The 20,022-nt window shown below is 45.0% G+C and overlaps 7 protein-coding genes across 7 annotated transcripts; 5 read left to right on the top strand and 2 right to left on the bottom strand.

Annotated features, from left to right (window-relative positions):
- Positions 1-3,810: 3,810 nt before the first annotated feature.
- Positions 3,811-4,185, bottom strand: FMAN_14086 (uncharacterized protein; the record flags this gene model as incomplete). The annotated part of the gene is made up of 2 exons (XM_041833638.1): positions 3,811-4,081; positions 4,139-4,185. 2 exons carry the CDS (start codon positions 4,183-4,185, stop codon positions 3,811-3,813), a joined length of 318 nt encoding a protein of 105 aa, XP_041683981.1.
- Positions 4,186-6,912: 2,727 nt separating this feature from the next.
- FMAN_14085 (uncharacterized protein) lies at positions 6,913-7,857 on the top strand (the record flags this gene model as incomplete). Its single annotated transcript, XM_041833637.1, has 3 exons — positions 6,913-7,057; positions 7,118-7,366; positions 7,415-7,857. 3 exons carry the CDS (start codon positions 6,913-6,915, stop codon positions 7,855-7,857), a joined length of 837 nt encoding a protein of 278 aa, XP_041683980.1.
- Positions 7,858-8,993: 1,136 nt separating this feature from the next.
- FMAN_14084 (uncharacterized protein) lies at positions 8,994-9,398 on the top strand (the record flags this gene model as incomplete). Its single annotated transcript, XM_041833636.1, has 1 exon — positions 8,994-9,398. One exon carries the CDS (start codon positions 8,994-8,996, stop codon positions 9,396-9,398), a length of 405 nt encoding a protein of 134 aa, XP_041683979.1.
- Positions 9,399-11,663: 2,265 nt separating this feature from the next.
- Positions 11,664-12,533, top strand: FMAN_14083 (uncharacterized protein; the record flags this gene model as incomplete). Its single annotated transcript, XM_041833635.1, has 1 exon — positions 11,664-12,533. The coding sequence occupies one exon, from the start codon at positions 11,664-11,666 to the stop codon at positions 12,531-12,533; it is 870 nt and encodes a 289-aa protein (XP_041683978.1).
- A 485-nt stretch (positions 12,534-13,018) lies between these two features.
- FMAN_14082 (uncharacterized protein) lies at positions 13,019-14,617 on the top strand (the record flags this gene model as incomplete). The annotated part of the gene is made up of 1 exon (XM_041833634.1): positions 13,019-14,617. One exon carries the CDS (start codon positions 13,019-13,021, stop codon positions 14,615-14,617), a length of 1,599 nt encoding a protein of 532 aa, XP_041683977.1.
- Positions 14,618-14,990: 373 nt separating this feature from the next.
- On the bottom strand, positions 14,991-17,165 carry FMAN_14081 (uncharacterized protein; the record flags this gene model as incomplete). The annotated part of the gene is made up of 1 exon (XM_041833633.1): positions 14,991-17,165. The coding sequence occupies one exon, from the start codon at positions 17,163-17,165 to the stop codon at positions 14,991-14,993; it is 2,175 nt and encodes a 724-aa protein (XP_041683976.1).
- Positions 17,166-17,499: 334 nt separating this feature from the next.
- Positions 17,500-19,925, top strand: FMAN_14080 (uncharacterized protein; the record flags this gene model as incomplete). Its single annotated transcript, XM_041833632.1, has 4 exons — positions 17,500-17,635; positions 17,690-17,770; positions 17,820-18,400; positions 18,453-19,925. 4 exons carry the CDS (start codon positions 17,500-17,502, stop codon positions 19,923-19,925), a joined length of 2,271 nt encoding a protein of 756 aa, XP_041683975.1.
- Positions 19,926-20,022: the final 97 nt, after the last annotated feature.

Here is a 20,022-nt window from a genome sequence, read left to right as displayed (position 1 = left end):
AATAGTAATTATATAGTAATATATTAGATTATTATAGATATATCTATTTTAGTTAAATAGTTAATAGAATTCTTTAGTAATTATTTTATTATCTAGAAATAGCCTAAGATTAGATTGCATTTAGCTATAAATTTAATATCTTATTAAAATAAATTAATAGATCTTATAAGATAGGATATAAAAGAAAGTAAGGCCTTATTTTAATAATATATATAAATAGATATAGAAAGATAGATATATAAGCTAGCTATAGTTATATATCTAGTTTAGGTTTATCTATATTATATTATCTTTTTAATTATATAATAGAACTTTAAATCTTTAGTCTTAACTTAAAATAGTTAGAAATAAATATATAACCTTAATTAAGGTATCCTTATTATTTATAATCTATAATGTATTAATTTTCCTTTTACTATCCCATCCTTACTATTATCTTAGCTTTATAGTTAGGCTTTCTTATTAAGGAAGTTAACTATAAATTAGATATAATTTTATTTTCTTTTACCCTCTTATTTTTATTTATACCTTAAATAGGTAAAACTGCCTTTTCTCTTTTATTTTATATTATATAGAAGCTAATATATTATATTTATAATTTACTATACCTCTATTTTCTATATAAATAAAATACTAATATAATATTACTAATTCTATATAGGGTAGCCAGGATATTAGCTAACTTCTATAAGTAAATTATAGTAAACTAAGGTTATTACTTATTATCTATAGACTTATAAATAAATCTATTCCCCTAACCAACCTAATACTATCCTAAATAGCTTTCTCTCTTATTACTATAATTACTTCTTTTTAAGGTATATTTACTTTAGTAAATATATAAATAGCTATAAATACTAATAATAATAATTTTATTATCTTTAGCCTATTTCTGCTATCTATTATTATTATTACCTTTAGGATCCTTATTAATCTTTTATAGAGTTAAAGCTATATTCTATAAAAAGAAACCTTTTGCTGTAGTTTTATGCCTATAATACTTTAAGATATAGTGGTATAAGTAATATAGAAAAATATAAAAGTTAATAGCCTTACTTTAGTTCTAGCTTAATAACTTTAAATTTTATACCTATAGATATAAAAACTTAATTTATGCTATTGCTTAATACTTAATACTTAATGCTTAATGCTTTAAGGTAGTGGCTATTTATTTATACCTTAGGGTTAAAAATTACTATAATAATAATAATAATACTATATACCCTATCTTCTTTATAACCTTTTACTTTATACTTTAGGGTTAAAAACTTTAGGGCTTTTTCTACTTATATAATAGGAGGTAGATCTATTTACTATTTGTAAATGTTTAATACTAGTGGTTTTCTACCTTAGGGTATAAATATATAAACCTACCCTTTTGGCCTTTTAGTATATTTCTTAACCCTTACCTATATCTAACCCCATCCCCAGACCACCAGCCTCTTCAAGGCATGAGGATCGCCTCTGAAGTAACGTGGCACATGCAAGCTGCAAAGGCCAAATGTCACACGAGGCCGGTAATGGGGTCGTATTTGCGCACAACAGGTGTGCGGAAGCTGTTGTTGCAGTCAAATTCAGTATATAGACGAAGCTTGGATTTTCTGTTGCAGCCAGTAGCGAGGAAATCCTTTAGGCTACCTATATCACGTGTTTCCTGCACGTGATGTACCAAATGACTTTTTCTTCACGCCAGATGTATAGGGTAAGCTGCTCCCGGCTTTGGGGGCGGCGAAGACTGGGCTGCCCTTCCCAACTTGCATCCAAATAGGCGAAACTGGACTACATTTAATGAGGGACCAAATTGGCTATGCTAAACTTAGATATCCAGATCCGTAACGAAACTTCAGAGATACAATGTGACAAGGTGGGGAAACTACTGAGGGCCGAAAATGGGTCCTTGTAGAATCCTTATGTAGCAAAACTCGCGACACCCATTTCGCCCTTTATTGTATAGCATCTGCTGAATTTGGAGATTTAAAAAAATGAAGAACTAGCTATGTATACCTCGCCCCCCAGCTAGACTGCCGGACTCCAGTCCTGGCTTCATTGACCTTGTTCTGCCCTTTCAATTCATAATTGCTACTGGCAGAGACACCCAAGGTACTAGAAGAGACCGAAGCGATGAGAACTCTAAGCAAAAAATGGAATACTATTAAAAAGAACGGGCCGGTGGCGGTAGAATGATCAAGAGGGCGCCTTGTCTATAGGAAGCCAGCCCGAACCGAGCCAGAGTTGTCTTATTGATATAGAACACACCTGAGAAAAAGCACTGCTTGGCTTTGAATTGGTTCTGATGCATACAGATGAATTTAGCTTGTCCCTGTGATGCCCATCCACTGACGTCTTTAACCCTAAATTTAGCACAACGCCTTGACCTTGCTGATAATGATGCAAATAGGTAGTATTGAGGTTGGCATCATAGGAATTTCTTGCTCCTCATATTCCCAAACGGTCTAGACTACAGGAGGATTGCCAAAGACATGCATTTTTCTTTCGCGTGAGCGTCAAGAAATCTTGTGGGAAGCGGCATATACAGTAAAGTTTCTCTCGTTACCCCCTTCAGTTATACCATGGAGTTATTAGGTCATCGAATCTATCGCTTTATTGATCTATTTATCCCTGGCACGTTACAAGCCCCTTACTCCCTTATCTTACCACCCGGCAGTGTTTATCCTTCTTTTCTCATCTCTTCTTAACTTACATAGACGACCTAAGCGGCACGCCATAGACCGTTTAGACGTGGTTCCTGAAATGATCTAGGTCCTAAAGCTTTATATCCTCGCACTTAAGGTGGTGGCATTATATCGCCTTGCCTCGCCGCTCAGCATACTCGCAATCCTCCAGGTAAGCATTATTAATGCGATCATTCCTGACAGTAGGTCGACAGTACCGAAACATGCGTTCCCGCAGAGTCATGCGCTTATCGCCGATGCAATCCAGGCATTCCTCCGGGTCCATGAGGATAGGAAAGGGGTCTGGGTCTAGCTATTGGATCTGCACCAGGCTCTCCTATTTAATAAGCGGGAGGGTTGGCTGAGATATGCGCTGAGCACAGCCTCGTTTGCCTGAACCTCTCTTGCCCGCCATACCCGTCTCTCTCCTGCCACATAGAGCCACAACTAGGTCGGGGACCTTGATTCTCAGCTGGAAGAGTTCTTCATCGGACAGGTCTTTCGGCTGGTTGCGTAGCAGCCTCGCCAGCTCGGCGCGCTCGGGAATCTAAAGGTAAATCTCCAGCTCAATATACTCTTCTTCCCCTTCACCCCAGAACAGTCTATCAATATCCCAAATCGAACGGTTTTAGAAGTAGTGCTTACAATGGCTTGTAATGATCCTCTCATCGCACTGCATATTCTTCCGGCTAATCTCCTCAGTAAGACATCGGATCTCGGCCTTATATTTAGAGCCCTAAACCCAATACCGACCGTTCTTTAGCTCAGGTCATCCCTCCTCCAGTGCCTAAACCTCCAGGTCCAGTAGCAGCATCGCCTATACCTCACTGGGGCACCATGTTCCTTATCGCGCGGGGATCACAGGTAAGGCCGGTAAGGGCAAACTGCAAGAAGAGCTCCTCCTCCTGCTCTTCACCGAGGAGGGCATTCTATAGGTCGAATTTAACGTTCTGATTGAGATAGGCATCCCAAAAGTTAAAGAAGCAAGGATCGTGGCGCATAATCTGATCTTGAACCGGATCCGGCGCTCCGCCTAAGACCCAGTGAGTACATCCTGCTCTGCTCTCAACCTTACTCCTGGGATAGACATACCGTTCGCCGCACCGTTGGCCGTTGTCCTCTGGAAGTACTTTGTAGTCTAATGGTTCTTGGATCCCATCTCGAGAGTCTGTCGCTTCAGATCATCTCTGAGAGTGGGATACGTCGTTCGGAAGACTGGAACCTTCAGCATCCATTGCTTCCATCGAAGACGGGTGCACTGAGTGGCGCCCCAGGTCTCCAGGCGGAACACACGCGACGCGCCTGTAAGGTGCTCCGAATCGAAAGCGTTGTCGTGCAGCGCGATGGCGATGATGATATTGATAGGGCAGAATACTAGAACCTTTGCCGTCCTAAGCCAGAAGATGGTCCTGACACGTAAAGTTAGCCGTTGGCCTAACTCCAAGCACAGGGCGGGGAGAACCTACAATTTTGCGCTCGGACGCGGAAAACGCGGGCTCGTCGAGGGGTGCATCATCGGGAGTATCTTGGCAGGTGTCTTATTTCTTCCTGGGATTTCTATGTGCTTTGGTGCACTCAAGCGGAAGACACAACGATCCAATGCACAGTCTGCCAGTGCTTGATTCAACGATGCTGCTTTTTGCAATAATGGGGGTGTTTAACCCTACACTATTTTACACAATTTATGGGACTTATGTAATGAGGTGTGAAAGCTGTTCACACAGCATGCCTAAGGCCCTGGCACCCAGCGACGGTTGTCATACGTGTTCTGTATTACAGCCATTGGACTTGAATGATACTCTGTACGCTGAGATTCTTAGACCATTCAGCTACCTCTGCTCCTTTCGACTGTTGCTAGCATATGTTATCAGGCTGTGGCTCACCCTGCGCACGTATTCAGCGGTGATCTGGAATGAGGGCGAAAGTACTAATGCCAGTAGATCCTCTGCCCAGCAGGACGTTATTACTTCCCACCAAAGACACACAGCAGACCTTTAACATTTCCATCGAAGGCCATCATATTCCAGAAAGAATCACAAGGCGTCATCATCTGGAGTAATCAGCCCAACAAGGTGTAATGTGATTTCTGAAGCTCTTTAACTCAGTCAATAGACTGATCAGGCACTACCAGCGACTCATCCTTCTAGAATTACAGAAAAAGCACACTTTCCCCAAGATACGACGCAACACGTCCCAAACGGGAGCAGAAGGAAGAGCTTGCTCATAATGCTTACTGCAACGTTGCTGTATTATATTCTTGCGGTTATCCTTATCGATGCCTTGGATACTATTCTTCAAGAACTTTACATTGAGGAAAAGTCTTTGGGGCTGACTGTATCTGCACTGATAGTAAACGTAACTGAAACCTGGGTAAGTTCTCCTTACTGCTTGCTCGTCACACGCTCATATATATAGAATGCCATTTTATTTGCCGCCAATGACGATATTGCGTTATCCCTAGAGATTGGTTCGGTCAACGCTCTCTAAGTCCCCTCCTTTAAATACCTGCTTTAGTCTTCTTTTCGGCGGTCTTTCTCTCACCTAGGCCTATGCAAAAGGATCAAATCTTTTCTTTATTGTTCCCTCAGTAGGATATATTTGTCGTTATCCTTTCTGTATTTTTATATGGATACATGCAGAACGAGGGCAAAAGCAATTACTTTAAAGGGAGTATTCTTTTAATGCTATATATAGTTATCGTAATAGGCTTTGTTCTATCCGATAAGTCGAACCAATCATTCACTTAATAGTCATGGCTTAAACCAAACCACTGTTTCTATATCCTGGGTGTGAATGGTTGTGCCATTGTATGAGTATGATAGGAAATATACTCATGGCTTCAATAAGACTGGCAGCAGTCCCACTAGGTGCGGCAATGTTAACGCTAGTAAACATAGGAGGGAACCTGCACTTTGTTAGACTGATAATTACTCGACGAGAAAGTAAGCCTCGGAATACAGAGCATGTACTAAAACGGGCATAAAGACTACACTTCTCGCTAATAAAGCTGTGTTGAGAGGCTTTTAAGTGAATTAATTGCCAAAACGCCTGTAATATCAGACTTGTAGTGGCAGATGCCACTAGGAGAATTACAACGCACCGAGGCTGCTTGGTGGTTAGTTGAGTGTAAGGCAACAGTGCCGTACTGTTCGTCATGTGTATTTGGGTTCAATGATGGTGCCAGTCAAGTAGTTCTACTTATGCGCATTCTCGGAACCTGCATCAGAGGACCTGTCCAACCCACAATCTGATGAGAAATTGAGGACTTGGGTGACACAGGCATTAGCCAAGTTCAAACAACTAAAGTTCATTATTTGGCTAGGCTTAGATTTCGAGTTTCAGGTTCGGCCCAAGACAGCAGGTAGAAAGCTGTGAAAACCGGGCTTAATGTAAATAGCTGCAAGAATACTGTAGGAAAAGACTAAATCCAATTTTTACAGGCAAGGTTATAGGAAAATAGCCTTAAAGAGTTTAATTTAATACTAGCTCCTGCTATTGTCTTCAAAAGCTCTATAATTATATAGGTATTTAAATAACAATTTAACAACAGAAATTTACTGCTAAAAAGTAAAAGTACCATCCTCTTGCCAATCTAATCTAAGACTTCTAATTTTTTATTATTAGTAAAGGTGGAGTTTAAAGGTTAGAAGGAATGCAACCTGGCGCTAAATATACAGTCCCGGTAAGAAACCCAGATTTAAATAAGATAAGAACAATTTTCCGTGTCTCAGATAATGAGTGCAATCACGGCAGAGCTAGACTGGTGAGTACAGCAAATATCAGACATTCCTTAGCTACCGTTTATCTGCAGACATAGCGCCTAGAGCCAAAGCTTGATCGTGCCTGTTTCGGTAGTGAAGGGTAAAGGAAAAATGGATCTGCGCTAACTAAAGTTACCTCTGCCGAGAGCGTCTCCATACTGATGATTATCTGGTCATTAAGAAACCAATCAGAGCATCTATAAGTATGAAACACATACTTAATGTGCATCATAATAACCTTCCAGCTTTATGATAGCAGTGACATACGTAATGTCCAGGAGTTTCTTATTTTGAAGCAAAACAATTCTATTGACGCTTCCACTACTTATACCTAGGAATGTGTCCGAAGTTGGCTGGGACTGAGATATCTCTTTGTCTTGTTGTGCTTATAAGAACGCCTCTTTGCATTAAGAACTAGAACTCCCGTTTCGCTCTGTTTACTTTATACTTATTTCCTGTCGCTAGTGATTCACGACATAATGGTAAATTATTATTATTACGAACCTTCTCTTCCTGTAGCAGCGGTTTTTGCAGTCATCTTTATTCTGTCATTTGCTGTTCACCTCTTCCAAACCATTAGAACAAGAACATGGTTCTTCGTGCCATTTCTAGTTGGCTCACTGTGTAAGTCCACCTTTTTATCCCGCTCTTTTCGACCGATGGCTAACAGAGTCTACTCATCAGTCGAGGCCATTGCTTTTGTTAGTCGCGCAGTCAGTGCCCGGGAGTCGCCGAACTACACCTTTGGTCCCTGTGTTGTACAGAATTTACTTCTTCTTCTGGGACCCACATGCTATGCTGCATCCATCTACATGGGTCTGGGACGATACATCCGAAAATTGGAGGGGGAGCAGTTCTCGTTGCTTAAGCCGAACTGGCTGACGAAAGTCTTCCTCGTTGGCGACATAGTATCAATTGCGCTGCAAGCGGTTGGTAAGTCTGCATATCAGTCACATAATAGCCATGACTAACGATTTTCAGATGGTGGAAAGTTCGTCAAGGTTGACACCGCAGACAACGAGACGACAGTGGAAAGCGTTGTAACTGCTGGCATAATGGTACAGCTCGTGTTTTTCACTCTCTTTATTGCGCTGGCGACATCGTTCCACTTCCTATTTCTCAACAAGTCTCTAGTACAGCCTTACGGCTGGCAAAAGTTCATGGTCGTCATTTCCGTAGCCAGCGCACTCATCCTCGTACGATCGCTTTTTCGAATGATTGAGTACGTTGAAGGACGTGATGGAGAGCTGCAATCTAAAGAGGTGTATCTCTATGTCCTCGATGCAATTCCCATGGCTATTGTCAGCATCGGCTTTCACGTTTTTCATCCCTCAAAGTATTTTAATGGCAGGAGAAAAAGTCTTTGCGAGTCAGAGAGCGAGATGACGCTGGGCTTTCCGCATATTCCGCGCCCTGGGTCATAGTCAAAATATAACAATAGTTTCAGCGCAATACATAGTTATAGTTCGAGGAGGTTTTGTGATAGAGATTTTCATTTGTCTGCAGGTCCATTCCTTCAGTGAATAAAGAGACGGTTATACTGTTAAGATATAGACAGATTCTAGCCTCCTCGAATAAAATTTCGAAACGCTTGAACCGTAAGCTGACAAGGAATCTGACAGGCCCCTGTCTCGTTGGCAAGCCAACCCGATTGATTTGAGTAGGAGCCCGGTTTCCATGATCCTTGGGTCGATCTGGATCTTCCTGTAACAGTAGTCTTGCGAAGTGGCAGGAAGGATATATATAAACACAGTCCCGTTTCTCAACACCTGGCTTAAGTTCTTAGATAGGAGTATGCTGAGTTGTTTTCTCCTGATAAACTAGCCTGGAGAATTGTTTTAATGAAGCATGTCCGCGACTCGGATTTTCCAAATTCCCAGTATGTGTCTCTCTCGAGGCTGGGTATCGCGTTTTTCGCCCATCACGTCATTGTTGATGGTATGAGCGCCGTCACCTTTCATTCCTCACTATAAGACAATCTGAAGTACATTTCAGATTCAAGGCAACTGCCTCATCGGCCCATGAAGCTAAAAGCCAGGTCAAATATTTCAGCAGCTATTAAAACCCCCGTGGATTGTCTGTCATGAGTTGTGGCCTTTGCGATGGGCCTAGCTCGTTTGGAGAGCCAATCTGGGCTGGGGCCGCAATATCTACACCAGTAACCGATTTCAATCTTGTATTCGTATTGTTGCGATTCCTACCAAAGAGCTTTCAGTCGTCATTCAAGAGTGCAGCACTTTAACAGGACTGTTCCACTCTCTCATCTGCACTTCTCCCACCCATGATATCAGAGACTATTAGAGTGGATTTAGCTCATAAAGCTCCCATTAATGAGAAGGCATATAGGGGCCTCAAAAAGAGATATCGCCGACCACATCTACTTTCTGACTAGCTGTACGCCGTATAAGCAACTGAACACAATCAAGAGCTATATAACTCACTCAGTTTTTAATCAACGGTGCATCATGGGCCTTGCGAGTTCTTTCAGTAACGAGATAGTAACAAAGCCAAACAATATCCTCAAGATAGCATAGTCGAGGTTAGGTAGGATCAAAGATACATGTCTCATTGCCAATATCAAGAGGGCACAGAGACATTGTACACATATGAGCTGTCCAATATGGACTCTATTGCTTCTGTAACTTCACCGAAAAGTGGTGGTCTAAGACTTGAGAAATTTGTCTTCGCGCAGTGTGGGCCAGTTACCGGTCCCGTTATGTCATTCAATTGTGCCAGCATAGCAGGAGGCAGTCTGACTATTGGTATTACTTCCTCAACCCCCCGGCCGCAGGTTCGCCGTAGCAAGTTCCTGGCTGGCATTACTGTCTCTTCACTTAGCCCAACCAATTCGACTGATACCCTAGGTGAATTCGACGTTTCTTTTTTCTCTGAAGCCGAAGTCTTCGACTCAAAAAACAGCCCATCTTGCCCTCCTAGGCCCAACAGGCCTATGGACTTCCAATGAAGCGAACACTCGATATGAGGCTGAGGGAGAACGAACTACAATTTGGGGCCCGATGGGGTCTTGGGCGGGCAAGGAGACGAGCCGAAACCTCTACGAGTTAAGGAATCCGCACCGAACACCAACAAACAGCCAAAAGATCTTTGGGATGAGGTATTCGAGTACTGGTGTGACATCAACAAAGGTAATGTCCGTCGCGGAATGTCACAGCCTGCAACAGCCATTCCTGAGTGGGAGTTCGATGCCTTTGCAGATATCTTCAGAAAGCCCGAGCTTCTAATTGCCTAATTTGAAGACATCTATTTGGCACCGCCACATATATCTGCTCCAGTCACTTTCTCTGATGACAGGTCGCGTCGAAATATAAAGAGTCATCATATTATTGGTACCGAGAATGGCTGGACTTTTGTTATTCCATATACAAGAATGTTCATATTCGCTCTGGAAAGCCATTTGACTTCCCACCTGTGATCCTTCCTGGCATCACAGCTTTCGATTTCACTGGACCAAGCCCCTCAAGAATTTTAGTGTAGTCTGAGAACGTCACTCAACAAGGCTTTCAAATGAGTTTGCAAAGTTGGGGCTATGTGATATACACTTTTGATGCCAACTGGGTGGCGTTGTATCACCCGGACATTCATTTTGAACATGGCAATGATGATTGAATGGATGTCTTAGTAGTGCCTCCCTGATGCCCTATGGGCAAGTTTCCAGATCACTATATCGACTCTTGTCGCGAGTGTCATTATAACTACTCAAGCAAGCTTCTTCTCCATTCCACCTTATAACTTCACAGCTGCCCAAATGGTCCTTATGTATATACGCTCCCATTATTGGAAGCTTTATGAGAGTGCTTATTGGCGGTACACTGACCTACTAGCTACTAATTCCTAGGCCCACAAGAGGAATGGAATTTGCGAGCCCGAGAACAAGCTATGAGTGTACCTCCTAGTGCCACTTCTAGCAGCAACTGGCTGACTTCTGTACGGCGTCGGCGCCAGCACAGATGTCTACTCTATCCTGCCATGTATTGGACTTTTTCTCATCGGCGTCTAGATCAACGTTTGCCCTCCCATCGGTCTAGGCTATGCTCTTGGCTCCTATCCTGAGCTCGAGGACGGGATTGTCCAACTGTCCATCAGGGTTTCTAGCTTCCCAGCCAAAATCTAGATCCTACGCAATAGTGAGGGCAAGGGTTATTTTGCCCGTATGTGTTTATTGGTGTCCTTTCCCTTTGTGCCCTGAGGGTTGAAGCCTCTTCTAAAACCCTAACCTCATCACAAGTCAATTGTCCAACCTTGTGCGCATTGTTGATGGCGGCGTGTCTAGCTTTTGTATCCAGCCATGGACCAAACCAAGTGGCCCGAGAAATGCCATAATATACCTGGCCGTTAGTATCTTTACGGTCCATGCAATCTCAATCTGTTTTCAGTTCCGGGGCAAGGTTCTGCAAAGGAGTAGTGTATCTCTATATTACAGGAGTTGCAAGCAATGTATTAAGTGATTTAACAGCCGCCTATAAGGTTAAGCTTTAGGCTGTGAAAATAGGTAATAAATGACAACACGGTGTTCTCAGCCAACACGTCATCAGCAACATTATGAATCCTTCGAAAATCCGCAATCTTACTTCTACAACATTAACAGAAGTAATGAGAAATGCCGCACGTAACAGCCAGGAGGTATTTTACTATGTTTCTACTCCTTGCATCTTCCTTTTTGTCCGCATTCGCGAGCAGATGGCCCGAGCCACCACTGTGGACTGACAAAGACCCATGTCCTTCGATCCTTCGATCAATCGTGCCATCGTACCAGCCATTCGGCAGATGGGAAGTTGTGCACAACACCATGAAAACATGCAGCAACATCACTGAGCTCGACCTGAGGAATGGTGGGCCAAGTTGCACAGAGTTTCCCGATGGTTATAATCTGCCATTCCGGCCGGACGGAAGCAATCGCTATCTATCGGCGCCACAAGTACTATCGTTATATGACTACGAGTTTAAAAAATCCGAGTTGGAATATATGCGGTCAGGAACACCACATTGGGCAAACGATGATGGCACATGGCCAGTGTCGAGTTCCACAAATGCTCTTATAAGAAGAGCAACAGAAATATATTATCGTGGCCGATGGAAATCGGGTGAGCTGTCATACAAATTCAAATATCCCGCTGGCCTGGCAGGCTACTCTGCATGACATGGAGACGGAATTGCACGAAGGCGGTATGATCGACGACATACATCGATTGAAAGGTTATCAATGGAAAACATGCAGCTCTGGTTGGAAGCTATAGACTTCTCCAAGGTGCACACCTTGTCAATCGATTATGGGAACACTCGGCCAGAAGGGAAAAGTTTACTCGTTGACCTTCCCCGAGCATTAACAGTTCTCGAGAATCTCTCTATTCAAGGTCGGTGGTTAAATTGGAGGAAACATCTGGCGGAGTGGGAAGCTGCCCCAGGGCCATTACCAAAGAACAAGTGGTCTTCTTCACCGCCTCCTCCGGCCCTCGATTTCATCTTGGCATTACCTCCAACATTGAAGCAGCTCATCTGGAAAGAGAGTGAAACTGTCCATGAGGACATCTTCAATCCTGTTTTGAAGCATCACGGATCCTCGCTGCAACATCTCCAGTGGACGAACCATGAGAGAGGATTCAAGCCCAGGCCAGTACTAAGTGAGGATCAGCTGCGCAGCCTTTGCAAATGGATACCTGGTTTGACCAGCCTTACGATTGATCTCGAACGAAGAAACGGGACCTTACCTCAAGAGGAGCTGCACATCCTTGCTGAGACTTTACCCGAATTGAGAAGGCTGGTTGTTAATCTAAATTTGTTGGATGAAAAGCTACTGATGAACAATACTGGCTATGAAGATAAGAAGAAACATGCATTGGATTCCATTTTAGATGTCGAAGAAGGTCTTGATTTGTTCCAAGGTCTAATAAAGGCCAAGGTCGGCAAGAACTTCGACAGTGTCGAGTTTCTTCAGGGTGAATGGACTGATGATTGGCCTTTCGGACAAAGTCTCTGGGAGGATAGACATTGGGTTAGGTGCTGGTTGGTTAGAAAGGATGGGGGAGTAGGGGCGAAATGCAAATCAGGACATGAAAACGCTTTTGACCCCGACTTCTGGTAGGCATTAGGGCATCTCGGGTAATTGTGCCGTTAATTAGTATGCTGCATGGGATAGGTTCGTGGGAGCGTTATTTTGAGTTGAGTGGACCGAAAGCTAATGCTTGCATGGCACGCCTTACCTCGACTATAACATCATGAAATTTGCCTATTAGTTTAGGTCACGAAGAGTATAGCCCTGATTTCCCGCGAGACGATTAAACTTACTGCAACTCTGGGTTGTGTTGGTTGCCTTATTTGTGAAGAGTTAATTGGTGTGAAGCAGCATCCGAATTCGTCCGCAGACCGAGCTACATACTCCGCCACCAGAGGGAGGCGGGCTATCTCAGACGGTCGGTCCACTTCAACTATGGGAATGACCTGTAATGCCATTTTAGTAAGCACTAGCAGTTAGACTACAAGTGAGGACTCATTTAGATAAACATCTGGCCTTGAACTTGGAGGTTGCGACTGCAGATTCTATCCTTGATTCCCCATGCAATTTCCATAATGATTCCATTACTACAAGACACCTCAATTGCAGCTAGCAAACTATTTGTACCTACTGCCAAACGTGGTGACATGATATTCAGCGATTCGTCTGCATCATCCACGATCGAGTATGAGCATGCATCTTTGAGTGAAACCTCATGGTCAGAAGAAGCAGCAGAAAACAGCCATGAGAGACCTGCTCTAGACAAATTTCTATCAGATCTTTTTGATGAGAATACCCTTGCCAAACCATATCGTGCAGCGAGTAGGGTCTTGCAAGGCTTTGACCCGGGACACCATGGTTTCCCCGAAATCGTGCCCCAGCAAGGCCCGAAACAAGGGCGATGGGAAATTCGCGAACCTGAGTTCTGGACATGTGGTTTTTTCCCGGGAACACTGTACACGTTGCTCGAGCGATCCATCAGATACCCGGGATCGATCAGGGCCGGCAGCCCCGGACACGGATCATCCATGATCACCAGGGGCCATTTACTCCCGTTATGCAAGTCATGGTCTGAGCCACTTCATGCCATGGCTAGCAGAACAGACACCCACGACATTGGCTTTATCATCATGCCGGCCCTCCGGAGAGACTTTGAGCTATTCGGAAGTGAAAGAAGTTTAGTTTCTATCATACAAGCAGCTCACAACTTGGCTACCCGTTATGTGTTAGCTGCTGGTGCCATTCGCAGCTGGGACTGCCTTCTGAAGAAGGACATCACCGTCACAGATATGGAGAACAATCTACTCACCATCATTGATAGCATGTGCAATCTTGACCTGCTATTCTATGCTGCTGCACAGACGGGTGAACAGGGACTCGCTGACATTGCTTCATCCCATGCAACAACATTATTGAAGACGCATCTTCGACAAGAGACTGCGAGTTCAACTCTCAAACGCGGATATCAGGGGCAACTCTACTCAACTTGCCATGTTGCCAACATTGACCCCAAAACAGGAGATTTGAAATGGCGACGGACAGCCCAGGGCTATACCGATGATTCGACATGGTCGAGGGGTCAAGCGTGGGCTATCCTTGGTTATGCACAGACTTACAACTGGACCAAAAAGGAAAGGTTCCTTGACGCAGCTTGCGGATGCGCCGAGTACTTCCTGCATAGACTAGAGACATCCCCTGCTTGTGTCGAGCTTCCGGTTCAGTGCAATTCAGGACACAAAAGCGCTCGTCGAGGGCGACATGTGCCGCTCTGGGACTTCGATGCGCCCATTGAGAATCCTCGAGAGCCTCTTCGTGATTCATCAGCTGGTGTCATTGCTGCCAATGGAATGTTATTGATATCTCAGGCGCTTGCTGGGTTGGGAAGATACACGTTGTCAGGCCACTTCTTCGACGCATCTATTGAAATCGTCAAGGACACATTGGATGTTTGTCTCGCTACCGAGAAAGTCGGGGTGACCACCTCTGAAGACGGTGGAAAGTCCATCAAAGTGGAAGATACTGTCTCGGGGACCACGTTTGATGCTCTTTTGAAGTATGGGACAGCTAACAACAATGAGAACGCGAGGAGACGATATGCAAACCACGGACTGGTATACGGCGATTACTATCTTGTCGAGTTCGGAAACCTTCTTCTAAGTATGGGTCTGGCCTAGATAAGGGTTCTCCTGGTTAGTCATCATGATACCTGTTATCTATAGGTTTTTAGCTGGATGTGTTTTATATAGTTGAGACTCGTGGCTGAGTGCTTAAATCGACAGAGAGAACTTAGATACAGGTTTTCCCAGCTACGACAATAGATGCCTTGATACCATGCTGATTTCTCTTATTCTCACATTAAATATAATATTGATCTATAGTTGCCCGACTAGTATAACTGAGGAGGCCCTTCGGAGGGTTGATATTTGGGACCTTCAGGTACGAGCCGATAATCAGAGCAAAAATCCCAGCAATAAACTTGTAGATATGGAAAGGCTCTTAGGGTAGATATGAAGATGTTCTCTCCTTGTATTTCAACTGAGTATAGCTCTACGTAAGCCCTCTTCCCGAGGCCCTACGAGGTGTTACCTGTTGAATACTGATATGTGTTTCACCAGCTGCTGTTACGTCAATCTCTAGCATATTCTTGCAGGCCCAATCGTCCTGGAGATAGTACCAGTCGTTAGGCACATACTCCATGCTCTGATTCACGTTGCTCACGCCAAACACTGCAGTTGCAACAAAAGCTGATAGTGGGTTCTCCGACGCGACGGGCACGTTGGAATGATTACCCATGGCACCTGCACCAGAATACCGAATGGACGGAATCAACGTCTTCTGTGAGACTAGATTTGTGTTGGGATCTGCTTGAATCAGATAACCTCCGCGTCCTAGCTTCCCTTGATCGCGGGCAAGGACTCCTTTGAGGTGGATGCTTGGTGTTAGATCAACAATGCCACTGACTCCGCGTCGAGATTTGACCAGGACGCTAGCTTGCTCAGTAACATAACCTTCAGCGAACTGCCCGTGATGCTTAATCTTTGACGTGTCGTTCTCGGGAATATGATACCCTGCATCCGTGAGCGCGTCTACTGCGAAGGAGCTGTCCACCATTTCGAAGCTGTTAAACCCCGGGATGCCATTGACGGCTCCAAGGCCTCTTATGTGATGGATACGAAGATGCCATCCCGGGTAGTGGTAAGTTAAAGGAATCAGAGTCGTCTGGATTGCTATGTCCACGCTCTCGACTGGTCTCCACGTGCTAGTAGTGGAAGGAAGATGACCACGGCCTTTTGCAGAGTGAATAAGTATAGTGTCGAAACGAACATCGACCGGCTGCGACCTGATCCTCCACGGTCCATCTTCATCCAATTTCACAGTCAAAGTGCTGTCGGGTGCAATTTGGTGGAGTTCCATGCCAGTTGGTACGCTGTATCCAAAGGCAGAAGAGTATGCAAACTTTCCATACTTTGCTTCTCTGGCTTTGAACATTTTAGTAGTCATCTGTCCCGCTGATAGAAGATAATGATGCTGTTCAGAGTGACATACTATCTGGTGAGGTGCTGGAAAGGTCCTTGCAGTGTCGGGGTGTCTGGCGCTCGGAATCAAGCCATAGATTGGATGGGGTTCTTCTTGGACGGTCCAGAATGGGTGGTCTGATGGTAGCCCAAGCACGACGAAAGACTTCAAGCACCAGTAAACAGACTGTCTGGAATTATAATCCTCTGACATGTACATGTTGGGGTATGCATAGCCAATATTCATCGTACCGTCTGAATTGAAGATCTCTGGTTGTTTCGCCCACCATCGCAAGTGCCGCAGGAGAAGTCCCTTGATTGTACCCAGGCTAAGTCGAGGCTCGGATGATTGGACTTCGGAGAGAGCAAGGGCAGACCAGAAAGCTCCGCAGGCGAATCGGTAAGTCATACTTCTACCGAAGGGGATAGCAGCACCGTTTGTGTCAAAGTATCTCCAGTACTCAGACGCAAATTCTATCGCTTGCTGTCGATATTTCGCGACTCTTTTCACGTCATCTACTGCGCAGTGGACGTACAGTAGCTGTGCGAATTGGATGGCGAAACTTCCAGAGTAGTAATCTGCCTGCTTCCTGTCGTCCCCCCAAACACCATCCGACGACCATCCCTCTCCAAGATAGAACTGATCGAGCAATTCAAAGTCGGCATCCATGGCTTGTCTCGCTTTCTCTTTGTCGAACCCCAGTGCCTTCATCAGTGTCAAATTCACCAGAACTCGGAACCACCGCCAATTGTTTCGCGGCATATCAAACTTGTTAATTTGTTGCAACCATTGTTCCAGGTTCTTCGTAGACTCAGGATTTAAGAATGACAGAATCACATGAGGTTCCGTCAGTAAGGCGAAAGCTATTGATTCCATTTCCACCATGCGCTGGTCAAAAGATCCGAGATGACCCCAGTATTCGGGATTCTCTGGATCGACACCAGCCTCAATGCCGCGGAGCCAGGAACGTAGTGAAGGGTCCGTGGATTTATCCACGAGGCTTGATATTGCCCATAGTGGACGAGCAAAACCTTCAAGCTGGGCGGCGACATCGTCAAAGCCCGCAGCAGTCGATGGAAATAGCTTCACGCGAGCTTTGGACTTGGACCTGTATTGCCCCAATGGTTTGATAATAGCGGTGGCTGCACGTAGAAGATCATGACGATCCCGGAAGGGATTATCAGAAAAGCCGGGTAATCCAGGCATGGCAGGCTGATGGACGAGACACGAATTGTGATGTCGAAGAAAAAAGGGTGACTCAAATTACCAATCGGGATGAAGAACAATATGAATTTTGAGAGAGCTAGATTAATTTAGATGAGCTCGGTGAATATTGGTCCGATTATCGATCCAGCTTGAGCGATGAGAAGCCAGGTTAGCATAAGCCAGACACCATCAACGTGCGGGGCTGTTCGGCACCTCGGGGTATCTCAAGCGGCCCCCGGGCTAAATAACTCGGGAGAATTGAACTCCCGTCTTCTCATCTTTGACACTCACATACAACTGTACGGCGTGCTTTCACTCTTTGCAAGGCGATAGGATGGATAACGACGACCCCACTCAGCCGGAGCAGACTGCTCAAGCCCCCGATGCAGGGCTTGCTTGCAACTGCTGTCGGAAACGTAAGCTTCGATGCTCACGGGAGACGCCAATCTGCGAACACTGTCGAAAGACAGGTATGGCGACATAATGCTCCTCGTCACAACGGGATATCTAACAAGTCCTGCCAGGGCAAGATTGCGTCTACGAGACAAAGCGCGCCAGACCTGGCATGAAAGGCGGCGCCATCGAAAACGTGCACAAACGGCTTGGTGCGGTCAGTGCCCATTTACCACGATATTATGACTGATCAGATATAAGATACATTGGAACGGACGATCTCAAAACAACAGAAAGAGTTAGAAAACCTTCGCGACAAAGAGGCGTCAACTACTCAGGCGAGCTCACAACAAGAAGCTGTAGATAGACAGAGTCTACTATCCTCTCTTGCCCGCGAGATATGGAAACTCGGCAATCCTACACTTACCGCTTCTCCAGAAGCTTCTGTTGATTCGACATGTAAACGTCGTCGAACAGAAGAACATGTTGGGTATCGAGAAAGGTCTCAGTATGCCGTCAATCAGCCAGGTTTACCCGATGATGTCATCCTAGATCTGGTCATAGACGCGTACTTTCGGCAGATACACCCATGGATTCCAATGATACACGAGGCCCGATTTCGCCAAAGACGTCAAGATCATGGGGACGACCGATGTCTGCTCCCTGTCCTCCAAGCCATGATGTTAAGTGCCTCGTATCATGTTCCCAGGAGAGACATCGCCGAAATAGCACAGAGTCTCATTGGCGACCAAGAAGCTGTGAGAGACTGGGTGGTATCCAAAGCTACCAAGAGTCTGACAGTGGAGAACCTACAGGCCCTAATAATTATTTGTTTTCGCGATGTAAGCTTATATTTAATCCTTGATTGACTCTCATGACTGATTCGCCTTTTAGATTGGCGACGGAGAGGAGTGTCGAGCTTGGCCACTCATCGGTGCTTTGACTCGTATGGTTGAATACCTCCAACTCACAATAGAAAGCGAGGAAGCAGACCGCTCTTCATTTTCTCGACCAAATACTTCCCTAAATCCGCCACAAGAATGGACAGAAGCTGAAGAGAGAAGAAGAGTCTTCTGGTGTGTCTTCAACCTAGATCGATTCTGCTCCTTCACCACAGGCTGGAATACTAGCCTTACCTCAGATGATGTAAACCGCCGATTGCCCTGTGACGGAATATCGTGGAGGAAAGAAGAGTCTGTATCGACCCCATACTTTGGGATTTGGGATAAATCAGCCGCACGCATTGGAAACCCCATCGCGTTTCTCCCTTCACATTCTGCCACTGTACCAGCTACCACTGATGAAGGTGGTTTTACACCTCCCGAAGCAACGGCATCACCGGGAGCAGCAGCGTCTTCTGTTGATATGTCGACAGTCGGGGCTTTTGCGTATTGTATCGAGGCAACCGAGTCATTGAGCCGCGTCACGAGTTATTTCCTCCAGCAGAAAATTAATATCAAGGATCACAACGATCTCGGTGGTTGGCTCACTCGCTTTAAGGAGCTTGACGTACGACTGGTGCACTGGAAGATGCTCCTCCCGAAGAAATGGAAAGTGAATATTGCTCAGCAATCGTCAAGGATGGATCCAAACCTTACGCTAGCGCATGTCACGCACAATGCATCTATGATACTACTCCATCAGCCCATCGCCTTTCCTCCTCTAGACTGGACTTTCCGAACAAGACTACCAAGTTTCTGTAGCCTCGATACTTGCCAAGCGGCTGCTATTGAGATCGCCACCATAACGAATCATTACTTGCAGATTGCTGAGCATATAGGGCCTCTCAGTAATCAATATTCTTTTTGTGTATACCTTGCGGCCAGAGTTCTGCTTTTACTTTGGCGGTGTCATGCAACTGAATCTTTATCATCCGAGTTCTGGGTATTGATACAAAACCTAGAGACCATGGCTGAACGATGGGCGGGGCCCCATCAGCTTGGGCCTAAGGAGAATCTTGCATCCAAGTATCAGGCTGTTCTTGTTGACTTGCATACTCGATGCGTTCGAGAAGCATCTTTCAATATTAACCCTTCGGCTTATACAACAGAAGTTAAGCACTCTCGGTCAGTCTCAAAACTATTGAATGCGGCTCCGAGATTTCAAGGTCATCAAACCGTTAGACATCCAGCCGAAGAGAATGGGGGACCCTCATTCACGGCGAATGTATCAGCCAACGCGTACTACCCTGGTACGACTTCTAGCATGGCCAATGACCAAGAAGGGCAAAAAAGCTGTAGTGTAGGAAGCGGAGATTTGGGGATGATTTCCCAGATGCTCCTTGATACCGAGTTTATTGATATGGATCGCATTATTAGCTTTGATGATGGCATCTTTGGCACTGAACACGAGAGCGGGTGCTTCTGAAGGTTTGTAGTATAGTATAGTCAATGTAATTCTCATATATTCCTATTAAGGTCCAGCAACTACAAATCGCCAATTGTTTACAAAGAATCAGGGTTTG

Source organism: Fusarium mangiferae, assembly GCF_900044065.1.
Source record: "Fusarium mangiferae strain MRC7560 genome assembly, contig: FMAN_scaffold007, whole genome shotgun sequence".
In the NCBI taxonomy this organism is placed as follows: Eukaryota; Fungi; Ascomycota; class Sordariomycetes; order Hypocreales; family Nectriaceae; genus Fusarium; species Fusarium mangiferae.
This window is presented reverse-complemented; position numbering and strand designations above follow the sequence as displayed.